This window comes from Globicephala melas, chromosome 17 (assembly GCF_963455315.2).
Source record: "Globicephala melas chromosome 17, mGloMel1.2, whole genome shotgun sequence".
NCBI lineage: Eukaryota > Metazoa > Chordata > Mammalia > Artiodactyla > Delphinidae > Globicephala > Globicephala melas.
Window position 1 is genome coordinate 77,385,579 of NC_083330.1, and position 15,349 is coordinate 77,400,927.

Consider the following 15,349-nt stretch of genomic DNA (forward strand, 5'->3'; position numbering starts at 1 on the left):
GGGATATTTGAGGGACTTCCCTGGCGGTCCAGTGGTTAAGACTCCACGCTTCCGATGCAGGGGGCACGGGTTTGATCCCTGGTTGGGGAACTAAGATCCCACATGCCACGTGGTGAGGTCAAAAAAAAAAAAAAAGCAATAGGAATATTCGCTCTTACCTGGTGCAACGTGGTAAGGATCCAGTGATAACAGGTGTAGATAATTCTAAAACAACAAGTGGTGCTCTTATCATCTGCAGATATAGCTTCAAACACCAGCATTTTAAAAAGGGCTCTGCAAACAGACTGTGGTTGCCAAGGGGGAGGTGGGGTGGGGGAGGGATGGACTGGGAGTTTGGGGTTAGTAGATGCAAACTATTACATATAGAATGGATGGGTAACAAGGTCCTACTGTAGAGCACAGGGAACTCTATTCAATATCCTATGACAAACCATAATGGAAAAGAATATGAAAAAGAATGCATATATGTGTATAACTGAGTCAGTCTGCGGTACAGCAGACATTAACACAGCCCTGTAAATCCACTATACTTCGACTGAAGAATAAATAAATAAAAAAGAGCTCTGCTAAGTTTTGCAAGTTGTGAAGAAGCCAAGCGCTTCCTCCAGCCTAGATCGTTTATATGTTTCTCTGGGTGGTTTTTCTTTTTCCCCAATTAGAATCATCAGTTGAGCATTTGTTAAATACATCAGGTCTGAACAAGCCAGGATGCTCAGCTTTCGTGGTAAGGTGGCAAAAATCAGCGTGAGGATGAAATGCTTTTGGAAAAACTATAGCAGGTACAAAACTATACTTGGTACCTATCACCAATGGCTCCCAGCGTGGTAACATGACAAGATAGCCTTTCTGACCAGTTTGGGGATTCAACAGACTTGGGGAGACATCACAGCATGAGACGCACTTGGTCTATTCAAGGAAAGCTTACTTTTCATAAACGAATTTTAGTCTAAAGAAAGATTTCACCTTAAGGGAAAGAGCAGAATTACACGTTGACTCGGCACCTTCATTTACATGTCTTTATAAAGACTTTAATAAAAATAGGTTCACAATGATTGTAAGAAAACCCTCATGGCACATACTAAACGGTAGGCATCCTCTTTTTAAATCCTCCTCCTGTTTCTATGTCTGGTGGGATGTGATTGGGGTCCATGACCCAAGAGGCCACTGGGTGCTGGCCCTGTGTGGGTGCGTCACCCACCCCAGCTCAGGGGCCCCTCGTTCACCCTGTAGACAACCACCCTGTTTGACTTAGAGAAACACAGTGGCATGAGACAGCCACTCAGGCAGGGAGAGACGTGGAGGGAACTTGCCCTGTGCCGGCCCGTCTCCGAGAAGGAAAAACTGACACTCACGCTGAGCAAGCCACCAGCACTCTCGGGGACCAGGGTGTGGAGCAGCACCCCCCCCCCGGCAATGGGTCTGAGTCTTGCGCCCGCAGGACCTCGGAGCGTGGCCTGGGGCAGGTACCAGGCCCTCTACGGAGGTTTCCGGGGGGCAGGGACACGGCTGGCTTGTCTCTGCATTCCTGACACATAGTAGTTGCTCAATTAATATCAGTGTAAGTGCATGAGTGAATTTGTCTTCCAGATTTCCTTTTCAAAGCTCATTAAATACGGACTAGTGCTGTGCAAGAGAAATAGCATGCCGGCCATTGAGGTAAGCTTAGCAGCCACGTTAAACAAAGTGAAAAGAAACAGGTGACATTCAGTTTAATAATACGTTTATTTCCGGCTTCCCTGGTGGCGCAGTGGTTGAGAGTCCGCCTGCCGATGCAGGGGACACAGGTTCATGCCCCGGTCTGGGAAGATCCCACATGTCGCGGAGCGGCTGGGCCCGTGAGCCATGGCTGCTGAGCCTGCGTGTCCGGAGCCTGTGCTCCGCAACGGGAGAGGCCACAACAGTGAGAGGCCTGCCATACCGCAAAAAAACAACATTTATTTAACTTGGCGTATCTAAGATATTATCATTTCAACACGGATCAATGTACAAATTAGTAAGGAGGTACTTTACATTCTTCTCTCGTGCTGTCTTTGAAATCTAGAGCAGGCTCCCTTCACACCCGCCCGTGGCAGTACTAGCCCTCGTTTGGCTGGTTTCTGAGTTGGGCAGCACAGGACTAGAATGACCCAGCGCCGAGTACCCAGTGGAGGAGGGACGAGGGCAGGGCCGGGCGTGGGTGCAGCATCAGGACGGGGAGCTCACCACCTCACAGGCTGGAGAGACAGGCGAGTGAGGGGCATGAGGTGATAGATGCACCAGGGCCGTGGGAGCAGGATGAGGCACACCTGGCCGAGTGGGGCTCCAGGCCTGGTGGCACCCCTGTCACTGGGGCCTCCCCGCTCCTCTCTGCTTCCAGCGCTCCACCTGGGGCCTGGCCTGAGGGCTCCCAGCAGCTGCTGAGTGATTTTTGCAGCAAGAACAGGACTGGCTTGTTCATTCACTGAAGCAGCGGGACCCCTCCCAGCCCAGAGGCAGGTGAGAGGCTGGCATCAGGGCGCATCCCTCTCTCTCCAGGGTCTCACTCGTGCAGGAGTGGGAAAGAGCTCCCAAAACAGAGCCCACCGCGGGGCGAGGGCCGTGTTTCAGGCAGTGACGCTGCGTTTTAAACTGGGTTTTAAACAAACCCACGCTCGGCCGACTCCCCCCAGGCCTTCCGGACCCTTTGGACCCTTGGAAGGAATTAATCTGTGGCCCCTGTCACTGCCCTCGATTGTCCACGCAGGAGCCGGGTGATGGGAGGGGCGGGGGGAGTTGCTAGATGTGGGAGCGGCTGCTTCCTTCCGTGAACAACTGTGTGGAGTTCTTGGAAGGGGTCCATGTGCTTGAAAAGGATGTCTCAGCGGGTCCCAGGTGGGAGGGGGCCCGGGAATGGGGGCGGGGGAGACTCAGGTCTAGGGCCCTCCCTTGCCCTGGCCCCCCTCCACCATCTGGCTCTCAATGCCCCCCCAGGCTCACTCACACACACACACACACACACACACACACACACACACACACACATACACACACACATACACACCAGGAAATGGGTGTTGGTGGCTCGGTTGGTGGCCAGCTGAGAGAGAAGCAAGGGGACTGGGTAGCAGCTGGGCCTCAGGCCTCTGCCCCTCCTTGACCCTGGGCTCAGCCTGGCTTTGGGTTTGGAGGCGAAGAGGGCCGGAGGACGGACAGGAGAGCCCAGTTGCTGCTCTGACCTGAGCTGCTCCGGGGACCGGGAGACGTTTGTGATGCGGCCTGAGCCGCCCGTGCCCCCAGCCCCACTTCCTGGTGGGGCCGGGCAAGCGGACACCTCTGGGGGCGGCACACTTCTCTGTGGGTGGGCTCAGGACCACGCTGCTGGGCTGGTGGGAGGGAGTGGCCCTGCTCAGGACTGGCCTCCACGGCCTCCTTTAAGAGCCTCCCTGGACTAACCTCCTCTCTCGGAATGTGTTCTTTTGACGGGAAGGGGGTGTTTCCAGCTCTGAACTTTCACTGCCCCGGGGAGTTAAGAGTTGACTGGGTTTCGCCAAATGGTCTGAAAATCCCTTCTAATGATAACATTCCAGCGTGGGAGGCCCTGTTAACCGCCAAGCAAGAACCACCTGCAGAGCCAGCGGCCTTGGGCAGGTCCGCCTCAGGCAGGGGCCTGGGCGCTGGTGGCCGACCCCACCCGGGGAATGCATCTGCGTCCCCCCACTCACTGCTCTGTGCTCTTGGGTAAGGGGTTCCCCTTGCTGGGCCACGGGTCCTGATCTGCCAAATGGGGTGACACCTGGTCATGGGCTGGAGGGGTGATGGATAAGGAAACACACCTGTGCACACAAAGCATCCATTAGCTGCGTCATCAGCAGCCGGTGCGCCATTGCTACGGGCGGCCCCGCGCCTCCATCTGCCCTGGCCAGGCTCTGCAGCATGCAGAGGCTCCCAAGGAGGGAAAGTCGGAAACAAAGTGGAGTGGGGTGTCGGCATTTACCGAGGATCCCCTTTGCCCTCACACCAGCCTCTGGGGTCTGCATTGCCATCGCCCTGCAGTTAGTGAAGGATGGAGCTGGGGCTGGTCTTGGGTCCTTCTGCCTCCACTGCTGGTGCCCCTTTCACTGGATGGGGTACAGGGCAGGACTCTTTCTGAGGACAAGTGCCCGCGTGAGAGGGGCTGAGCTGAGGCTCTGGAGCCAGGATCAGCTGAGGGGTTACAAGGTTGGAGCCCAAGAGCAGGCACAGGGGATGAGAGCCTCAAGGTCAGAGGGACACGATGAGGGCTCAAGAGGTGTGATGGGGTGAGGAGGGCTGTCGCCCAGCCTGGGTGCGAGAAGCAGGGAGGGAGGGCTTCCTGGAGGAGGGGGTACCTGAGCCAATGAAAGGTATGTCAGAGTTATCCGGGGAGAAAAGGGGAGAGCACATTCCAGGGCATCGGGAACAGAAGGTGCGGTGGGAAATAACCTTGAATAGCCTTGGGCTTCCCTCTTGGGCCCTCGAGCGGACTGGTACCTGACTTCCCCTTTCCCACCCACTTACTGTTAGCTCTCTATTTTTATTTGTCTTGATTCCCAGTCCGGATGAGTTAAGACAGTTCTCACATCTGTCCCCTTCCTCTAGCCCGAACACACAGCAGCAGCCGGACCACAGCTTCCTGTCTGTCTTCACCCAGAGGAGGAGCGTGGCCGCCCAGCCGTGTGGACCCTGACCTGGCACCTCCCTGTCTGCACAGCAGCTCTGCAGCCACAGGCGCCTACACAGGAGTGTATACAGGTTCCTGGCGCCTAGGCCAGCGTGTCCCAGGTCTCCCTTCTACCATCCTTCTCTTCCCGGAATTTTCTTTAAGGGAGACCCTTCTTGGGGGGCGGTTGAGTTTCAGAATGGGCATCCCCTTGGCCACCAGCCCATCAGGACCCCTGAGACAGCCCACGAGGCGGTGGGCTAGCTTCCCTTTTTCCTTTTGAAGTCCTTTTGAAGTCCTTTTTTCCTTTTGAAGTCCTTTTTCCTTCTCTCAGCCTTTTTCTAGCTCCAGGCCACCTTCTCAGGGATTAGGGTCTGGGATAGTTGGTTGGTATTTGAATTTGGAGAAGTATCTTCACTGCAATCGCATTATCTTAAGAGGGCCTGAGTCAGCCCTCTCCCATACCTGTCTGGCCCCAGGAGTGCAGGAGGGGCCCAGGGAGAGGTGGGGCTGGAGCGCTCAGTTGGGACCCCAGGGTTTGACTTTTAATGCAGGGATGAGAAAAGGCTGGTCTGTCCAGTTATAATGCCCACACGCTGTCATCTGGACACAAACCCTGCTACTGACCACCAGAACCCTTTCTCCCCTTCTTCAAGGGACAAAGAAGAACGCTGAATATCCCACACATTTGTCCCCTACTTTTGTTGTTGTTACTGTGAGGTTTTTTACTTGGAGACCATTTCACTTTCACATCAACTAACAAGTCCTCAATAAACTGGTTGCATTTGTGTATTTATATCTACATATAAAGGTATTACATCACATCACAGATGGTTCTGAAGCAGCATAGGAAAAAGTGTCGAGAAAGCTGTGCACCTGGGCACTAAACCATCTGGGGAGATGTGTGAAATAGAGCGGGGTCACAGTTTTTATTGAAAACTTTTTGGCCATTTGTGTACCTTCTTTGGAGAAACGTCTATTCAATCCTTTGTCCATTTTTTAATTGGGTTGTTTTGTTATTGTTGAGCTGTGGAATATTTATCCCTTATCAGATATATGATTTGCAAACATTTTCTCTTATTCTGTAGGTTGCCTTTTCACTTTTTTCAGAATGCCCTTTGTAGCAACAAAAGTTTTTAGTTTTGATGAATTCATCTACTTTTCTTTCATGGCCTGTGCTTTTGATGTCAGATGCAAGAAATCATTGTCAAATCCAATGTTATGAAGCTCCCTATATGTTTTTCAAAAAAATTCTGGTTAATACCTAAACCCCTGCTAAAATGCCCAAAGAAGTGTTGATAGACTGCAGTCCTCTAAAATGCCATTAAAAAATCATTTATTGAGGCGAAATTCCATTCCAGAAAATTAACCATTTCAAAGTAGTTTAGTGTCATTTAATAAATTCACAACGTTGTGCTCGTCCCCTATTTTTGCATCAGTACTTTATGGTTTACAAACTATTTTCATACCTATTTTCCCACTTGATCTGCACAGTAATCCTGAGAGCTGGACAGAACAGCAAACAAATTACACAGGCTGGGGCGGAAGAAGGGGAGGGGTAACCTACGCATGAAATTCTGTTGCAAGGCGGGCACCATGTCAGCAGGTTCCATAACTGATCTGAGCTCTGCTTCCCCTGGCTCTAATGTGCAGCAGTGACACCCACCTGGGCGGCGGGCTCGTCAGCTAGGGTCTGCTCCTCCCTTCCCCCTCAAGTGCATCATCAGCCTCTACGTGACCCTTACACCACCTGGGATTTTTGTTTGTTTTTTTGTTTTGCGGTACGCGGGCCTCTCACTGCTGTGGCCTCTCCCGCTGCGGAGCACAGGCTCCGGACGCGCAGGCTCAGCGGCCATGGCTCACAGGCTCAGCCGCGGATCTTCCCGGACCGGGGCACGAACCCGCGTTCCCTGCATCGGCAGGTGGACTCTCAACCACTGCGCCACCGGGGAAGCCCCACCTGGGATTTTGATTGCACTTCTATCTCCAATCCATTAGCACTCTCAAGGGTGGGGCAAATCTTACTGCAGGCACTTTGGAAGTCCCTGCAGAATGAGTAACAGGGACTTATTAAAAAGCAAGAGCACGGAGCTAGGAGCCCCTCTGAGATCACCTGGCCCCTACTCCAGTGTTAAGGATGAGGAAAGGGAGGCCTAGAAAAGGGGAATTCCATAGCCCCGCCCACAGCAGGCCCCAGACTTCCCACCTCAATCCTGGAGCTCCCTTCCTTAAACCCTTGCACCTCTCGGAGGAATAGGGACACCAGCTCCTGCCTGAACCTCACTGGGTCCTCACCGAGACAGCGGCCTAGTGTCTACCTCCTGCGTCCTGGCCACACCTGGCAGTGTTTGAACAAACAGGCAGCTGAAGCTCGGGGCGTTGAGGAGCTTGGCTGTCACACAGGGGGGCAGATGCCAGCCCAGGTCCCTGCAAGCCCAAGGCCTTGCTGCTCAAGCCTCCAGTGGCATCTGTGAGTCTCTCTCCTGGGCACTGCAGATTCTCAGGTGACAGACTCCACCCTGCCCTCTGCCAAGGCTGCCAACAACCAGGACAGCGTGGAGAGAGCTAGACCATTAGGAGCAAAATCTGTCCTTTTGAAGTCAGTGGTTGCAACTACTGGTCATGGCTCACCTATGAGAGCCAGGGATGCTGGGCAGCCTCCAGACCTGAGTGAGGACCAGCTGTGATTCATGATCGTTAGATGACTTAACAGTGAAACACAGGTCCCGTGTGAGTCAGGCTGCAGTCAGTGGGGGCCTCACCAGGCTGGAAAGGATGAAGGAATCCTTTGGCCTCCAGATCCACACCTCCCAACCCTGCTTTCATTTTGACCTTGCTTTGTAGTTATTGTTTGACATTATTATTAAGCATTTCAGATTTTAAAAAAAGAATCATAGATTATTGGAACTAGGAAAGTTCCTTTGGTATCATTTCCAACGCGGTTGTATAGATACTGCCCAACGTCGGCTGGGAAGCAGAGCTAGCACTGGGCCGGCGTCCCCTCCAAGTTCTGTGCCACTGACCAGGCACGGAAACCAGCCTCTTGGCCCCAGCCTATGGCTGGGGAGGCCCACGGTCTACCGGGATCAGGCCAGGCCTGCAGCTGGTCGGGGAAGGACCCTGTCCATCTTCGGACCCTCCTCAGTCCTGCGCTCCCCGCGTTCTAGTCTAGCGGCGCCCACCCCACCCTGTTTCCTGCTGAACTTTACTCAACCTCTTAGCAGACTTGGCCAGTCTTGGTTAACCGGGCATAGCTATTATGCCCACCGGACTTTCCTGCCGTCCACGACCGGCCAACGCCACGGCCCTGCTCGCAGGAGGGCTTCCTGGAGTCGGCGGCGGCAGGGGGCGCCCCCGGCCTTAGTCCCTCCAAGGTTGGGCCCGGAGGCTTGCGAAAGCAGGTGATTCCGGCACCCTCGGCCCCGGAGGCTGGGCGCCCCCCTGGGCCACCTGAGGACCCCGCCCACCTCTTCCCCGATTCGCCGAGGAGGGGGCTGCCGGCAGGGAAAGGTTGGGCCGACGGAGGGGGCTGGGCGCTCAGACGCCGCGCACGCGCCGGAGCCCGCCGGCCCGGTTCGGAAATGACGACCTCGCGCCGGGCCCCGAGCCCGGCCCCGCCAGGCCCCGCCCCTCTCCGTTCAGCCTCTTCAGGCCCCGCTGCCGCTCAGGCCCCGCCCCTCACGTCCCGCCCAGCGGACGGCGCTCTCAGCGGACAGGCCGGCTGCAGCTAGCGCGGGCGCTGGGCCGGGACGCGGGTTCGGGGCCGGGTGGCCCGAGGCGCCCAGGCGGGGTACGCCCAGCCGGCCGCGGCCGCAGAGCAGCCATGGCGGAGGCCGGCCCGCAGTACCTGGCGCTGCCCTCGGGGTTGCTGGAGCTGTGCGCGTTGCTGGGGGCCCCCCGGGACAGCCTCCGTGGCCCCGAGCAGGTAAGGCCCGACGGGGACACAGACGCGGGCGGGGCGGCCGGGGAACGGGGTCGGGCCCAGCGCACCCCCCCGGGTGCGCATGGAGCCCCGGGCGTCCGCGGGGTGGGGAAGTTGCGCAGAGGTCCGGCCGGGCCGGCCACCTGCAGCCTCCTGGGGCGAGAGCAGCAGCTGTCCTCGCAGCCGCGGTGGAGTCGCGAGTGGCAGCCGGCTGGGGGCTCCCGCCCCTTCCCCTCCCCTCCCCTCCGGGAGCACCTCTCGGGTGACACCGCTGGAGTCGCACCGCGATGAAGTGTGATGGAGAAGCTCGCGTCCGTCGGGCCGCTTCCTAAGCGCTTCGTCCCGCTCGGCTTCTCTGTCTCAGGACGCCCACCTGGGTCAGGTGAAGACGCGGCTGGGCCGCCTGGGGTTCCGCGGCCTCCAGCACCGAATCCTTGTCCGCTATTAAATGATTTCACTCATTCCACAGATTCACGGTCTCCTAGGGGCCGGTGCTGTTCTAGGCACAGCATAAGGATATTTTCGGTGAGATGTAAGGACCGCCTTTATATGTTCTCCATTTAGTCGGTATGCGATGAAACGAGCTGTTTTTCACTGTGAAACACTGGCAGCCCGCTTCCACCTGTGCTCCGCTCTGCACCCTGGCAGCCAAAGTGGCAGGCTCGCGTCCCTTCCTCTGGGACCGCAGCTTGGGACATTCTCCTTTTTTCTTCCTTGTGTTCTCACTTCTTAGTTCCGGAACCCTGGCTTTCTTTGGAGTGGGTCTGTGGCCCTCTCTTTCCCTTGGCCTAGATGTCTGGGACTCTATCATTTTTCTCTGGTTAGTGGTGGTGCTCGGTGTGTTCGGAGAGTTCCCGACTCTACTGCCTAGTTATCTGGACAGGTCCTTTCATCTGGTTCCAGACGACAGCAAGGAGAGGCAGAGAAAGCCATTTTGAGTATTTAAGGCTGCAGGGTTGACTGGGCATCACCAAGAGAAGCTAAATGTTGCAAAGTTAACCCGGATAAATGTCTGATAATGTCTTGGTGGTCTCTACGCCTTGGCTTTAGTATAAGGCCAATTTCGATGATTTCTGCATTTCCCTCCCCCTCTCACTCCGCGAACCCCCATCACGTCAGGGTCCCCCTTTGGTCTCTGCCTCGTCTGACCCTGTGGATTGAGTTGAGTTGTCTCCCTGCCTCTCCGTGCCAAATGGCATTACCTCGTTTTCCTTCTGATAGGAAATGACCTGGTTTCAGTTTTGGTGTTCTCCACAGTTGGGCATCTTACTTCTTGGGTGATCACAGCATGTCTGTTCGTTGCCGTGATGAGAAGAGGATGAATCATCCGGACTATTTACAGTGGTACTTTCTTGAACTAAACAGACTGCGACATTTCCCAAGTCGAGTGGGCAGTCGGCCACTCCGCATTTTAGCCATCATCCTCTTTACTCTATACTCTGCTTCTGTTAGGGGTTCGGCAGAGGGTGGAGGGAAAAACAGCTGAAGGAGCAGGAGAAGAAGGAGTGTTGTGAAATGGAGTAACAGCCTCACTGTAAGACCTACGTTACTGTTACAATTCATGAAACATAGGATATCATTTATTCAGTTTTATTTTTATAGCAGTTCTACTATGAATGTCCAAGGCTTTTAAATAACTTTTAATTTTACTTTGAAAAGTCACCGTTTCTCTCTGATTCAGGGATTCCTATTTGGTGACACATGCAAACAGAAGCCCAGAGGTATGAGAAATAGCCAGCTTGATGTTAGGATAGTCTAGTGTCCTAACTTTATGTTTTATTTATTCCTTAGATGGGGTGGTGTTTGTTTCTTTGAGGTTAGTGACAAAGAATTTGAAAATACAGTTCCATCCCCAGTGAATTACTGTGGTCAGTTACATTTCCTTCTACTCCTTGGTTGCTGTGGAGATGAAACACATAGATGGGAAGGGATCCGTCACAAATCCATCACAGGGTGGTGGAAAAGCGCTCAGAGCACCTTTCATAGTGTAGGTCACTGGCGTAAATCTTGTGGGTGAAGGCACGTTTTTATGTGTTTGGGTGGAGAGAGCATCCTGGCTTTCCATCTCTAGAGCACCACTGTCCAACAGACACTGCAGATGAGGACAGCCAGTGTTCTTCACCTCCACCGTCTCGTATGGTAGCAGCTGGGCACATGCGGCTACTGGGTGTTTGAAGTGTGGCTAGTGCCACTGAGGAACTGGATTTTATATTTCATTTAATATTAATTTAAGTAGTCACATGTGGCTACTGGCAACTGTGTTGGACTCTTCTAGAGCATTTTTTAAAAATCTATTTCTGTTTTATTTCACAAATGACAGCCAATCCTATAGTGAAGATCAATGCCATTATGTCATCTAACAATGCCTCACATGAATTAGTGTGTTGTGGTTTTTTACTTTTTAGTAAGTCAGTGTCTGGGAGGGAACAGCAGGAAGCTACCCTGGGCGGAGTCTGTGGAAATGGACATCATCTTTGGGGTGATGGGGGGTTGGTGGGGGGGCGGGGTGAGGGGCAGTTGCATCATGTATCAGAAAGTAACATATGAACCCTCTGGGGCCCAGGATTGCTCTTTCAGGAGTTTATTCTTTTTTTTTTTTTTTGTGGTACGTGGGCCTCTCGCTGTTGTGGCCTCTCCCGTTGCGGAGCACAGGCTCCGGAACGTGCAGGCTCAGCGGCCATGGCTCACGGGCCCAGCTGCTCTGCGGCATGTGGGATCCTCCCGGGCCGGGGCACGAACCCGTGTCCCCTGCATCGGCAGGCGGACTCCCAACCACTGCGCCACCAGGGAAGCCCAAGTTTATTCTTTTTATTTTATTTTATTTTTATTGGAGTATAATTGCTTTACAATGTTGTGTTAGTTTCTGCTGTACAATGAAGTGAATCAGCTATATGCATTCTATATCCCCTGCCTCCCACCTCCCCCGCCCCATCCCACCCATCTAGGTCATCACAGAGCACAGAGCTGAGCTCTCTGTGCTTTATATCAGGTTCGCACTAGCTAGCTATTTTACACATGGTACTGTATATATGTCATTCCTAATCTCCCAATTCGTCCCACCCTCCCCTTCCCGCCATGTCCACGTGTCTGTTCTCTACATCTGCGTTTCTATTCCTGCCCTGGAAAAAGGTTCATCCATCTGTACCATTTTTCTAGATTCCACATGTATGCATTAATATGATATTTGTTTCTCTGTTTCTGACTTACTTCACTCTGTATGACAGACTCTAGGTCCATCCACTTCTCTACAAGTGACCCAATTTCATTCCTTTTTATGGCTGAGTAATATTCCATTGTATATATATATATATATATATATATATATATATATATATATATGTGTACCACATCTTCTTTATCCATTCATCTGTCATTGGATGTTTAGCTTGTTTCCATGTCCTGGCGATTGTAAATAGCGCTGCAATGAACATCGGGGTACATGTGTCCTTTTGAATTATGATTTTCTCAGGGTATATGCCCCGTAGTGGGATTGCTGGGTCATATGGTAGTTCTATTTGTAGTTTTTTAAGGAACCTCCATACTGTTCTCCACAGTGACTGTATCAATTTACATTCCCACCAGCAATGCAAGAGGGTTCCCTTTTCTCCACACCCTCTCCAGCATTTATTGTTCGTAGATTTTTTGATGATGGCCATTCTGAAGGTGTGAGGTGATACCTCATTGTAGTTTTGATTTGCATTTCTCCAATAATTAGTGATGTTGAGCATCTTTTCATATGCTTCTTGGCCATTTGTATGTCGTCTTTGGCGAGATTTCTATTTAGATCTTCTGCCCCTTTTTTGATTGGGTTGTTTGTTTTTTGGATACTGAGCTCCATGAGCTGTTTGTATATTTTGGAGATTAATCTTTTGTCCGTTGCTTCATTTGCAAATATTTTCTCCCATTCTGAGGGTTGTCTTTTGGTTTTGTTTATGGTTTCCTTTGCTGTGCAAAAGCTTTTAAGTTTCATTAGGTCCCATTTGTTTGTTTTTGTTTTTATTTTCGTTACTCTAGGATGTGGGTCAAAAAAGATCTTGCTGCGGTTTATGTCAAAGAGTGTTTTTCCTATGTTTTCCTGTAAGAGTTGTATAGTGTCTGGTCTTACCTTTAGGTCTTTAATCCATTTCGAGTTTATTTTTGTGTATGGTGTTAGGGAGTGTTCTAATCTCATTCTTTTACATGTAGCTTCCAGTTTTCCCAGCACCACTTATTGAAGAGGCTGTCCTTTCTCCACTGTATATTCTTGCCTCCTTTGTCATAGATTAGGTGACCATAGGTCTGTGGGTTTATCTCTGGGCTTTCTATCCTGTACCACTGATCTATTTATGTTTTTGTGCTAGTACCATACTGTCGTGTTTTTTTTTCTTTTTTTTTTTTTTTACATCTTTACTGGAATATAATTGCTTTACAATGGTGTGTTAGTTTCTGCTTTATAACAAAGTGAATCAGTTATACATATACATATGTTCCCATATCTCTTCCCTCTTGCGTCTCCCTCCCTCCCACCCTCCCCAAGCTGATCTCCCTGTGCTATGCGGCTGCTTCCCACTAGCTATCTACCTTACGTTTGGTAGTGTATATATGTCCACGCCTCTCTCTCGCTTTGTCAAAGCCTACCCTTCCCCCTCCCCATATCCTCAAGTCCGTTCTCTAGTAGGTCTGTGTCATTATTCGTGCCTTACCCCTAGGTTCTTCATGACATTTGTTTTTCCTTAAATTCCATATATATGTGTTAGCATACGGTATTTGTCTTTCTCTTTCTGACTTACTTCACTCTGTATGACAGACTCTAGGTCTATCCACCTCATTACAAATAGCTCAATTTTGTTTCTTTTTATGGCTGAGTAATATTCCATTGTATATATGTGCCACATCTTCTTTATCCATTCATCCAATGATGGACACTTAGGTTGTTTCCGTCCCTGGGCTATTGTAAATAGAGCTGCAATGAACATTTTGGTACATGACTCTTTTTGAATTATGGTTTTCTCAGGGTATATGCCCAGTAGTGGGATTGCTGGGTCATATGGTAGTTCTATTTGTAGTTTTTTAAGGAACCTCCATACTGTTCTCCACAGTGGCTGTATCAATTTACATTCCCACCAACAGTGTAAGAGGGTTCCCTTTTCTCCACACCCACTCCAGCATTTATTGTTTCTAGATTTTTTGATGATGGCCATTCTGACTGGTGTGAGGTGATATCTCATTGTAGTTTTGATTTGCATTTCTCTAATGATTAATGATGTTGAGCATTCTTTCATGTGTTTGTTGGCAGTCTGTATATCTTCTTTGGAGAAATGTCTATTTAGGTCTTCTGCCCATTTTTGGATTGGGTTGTTTGTTTTTTTGTTATTGAGCTGCATGAGCTGCTTGTAAATTTTGGAGATTAATCCTTTGTCAGTTGCTTCATTTGCAAATATTTTCTCCCATTCTGAGGGTTGTCTTTTGGTTTTGTTTATGGTTTCCTTTGCTGTGCAAAAGCTTTTAAGTTTCATTAGGTCCCATTTGTTTATTTTTGTTTTTATTTCCATTTCTCTAGGAGGTGGGTCAGAAAGGATCTTGCTGTGATTTATGTCATAGAGTGTTCTGCCTATGTTTTCCTCTAAGAGTTTGATAGTTTCTGGCGTTACATTTAGGTCTTTAATCCATTTTGAGCTTATTTTTGTGTATGGTGTTAGGGAGTGATCTAATCTCATACTTTTACATGGAGCTGTCCAGTTTTCCCAGCACCACTTATTGAAGAGGCTGTCCTTTCTCTGCTGTACATTCCTGCCTCCTTTATCAAAGATAAGGTGACCATATGTGCATGGCTTTATCTCTGGGCTTTCTATCCTGTTCCATTTATCTATTTTTCTGTTTTTGTGCCAGTACCATACTGTCTTGATTACTGTAGCTTTGTAGTATTGTTTGAAGATGGGGAGCCTGATTCATCCAGTTCTGTTTTTCTTTCTCAAGATTGCTTTGGCTATTCGGGGTTTTTGTGTTTCTATACAAATTGTAACATTTTTTTTTCTAATTCTGTGAAGAATGCGATTGGTAATTTGATAGGTATTGCATTGAATCTGTAGATTGCTTTGGGTAGTATAGTCATTTTCACAAGATTGAGTCTTCCAGTCCAAGAATATGCTATATATTTCTCCATCTGTTTGTGTCATCTTTGATTTCTTTCATCAGTGTTTTATAGTTTTCTGAGTACAGGTCTTTTGCCTCCTTAGGTAGGTTTATTCCTAAAGTTGCCACCAGAAAACCACTAGAGCTAATCAATGAATTTGGTAAAATCGCAGGATACAAAACTAATGCCCAGAAATCTCTTGCATTCTTATACACTAACAATGAAAGACCAGAAAGAGAAATTAAGGAAACAATCCCATTTACCATCACAACGAAAAGAATAAAATACCTAGGAGTTTATTCTAATTACAGAGTCAGCCGTGTGCAAGTGTATTTGGGTGAGACCTCATTGCTGCCTGTTGTTTAGTATGATGAAGACTTGGGAGCAACCCAGCTGTCCATCGGAAGGGGATTGGGCAGGGGTGGTACTGAATTGTACACAATGGGACATGCTAAAGTGTCAACAGGAGAGTCAGCACACTGTATGGTTAAATGGGGAAAAAATCTAATGAAATCATTTAAATATAATTGTGTTTATGAAAAAGTTATATTTATGTATACATTTTAAAAATAGGAAGCATGTATCCCATGCTGTTTAGAACATTACCTTTGAGTCATGGGATTATGGGGAAGGCATTCCCTTTCTATCATTATTTCTTTTATTATTTCTATATTGTTAT

The 15,349-nt window shown here is 50.0% G+C and overlaps 1 protein-coding gene across 4 annotated transcripts in view; it reads left to right on the forward strand.

Moving 5' to 3' along the window:
- Window positions 1-8,334: 8,334 nt before the first annotated feature.
- Window positions 8,335-15,349, forward strand: part of DENND3 (DENN domain containing 3) — a 58,401-nt gene continuing 51,386 nt past the window's right edge. For all 4 annotated transcript variants that reach the window (XM_030875931.3, XM_030875932.3, XM_060287654.2 and 1 more), the window contains exon 1: window positions 8,335-8,561. In XM_030875931.3, coding sequence (XP_030731791.2) covers window positions 8,460-8,561 — 102 coding nt within the window. In that variant the 5' untranslated portion in view covers window positions 8,335-8,459. The remainder of the gene's footprint in view (window positions 8,562-15,349) is intronic.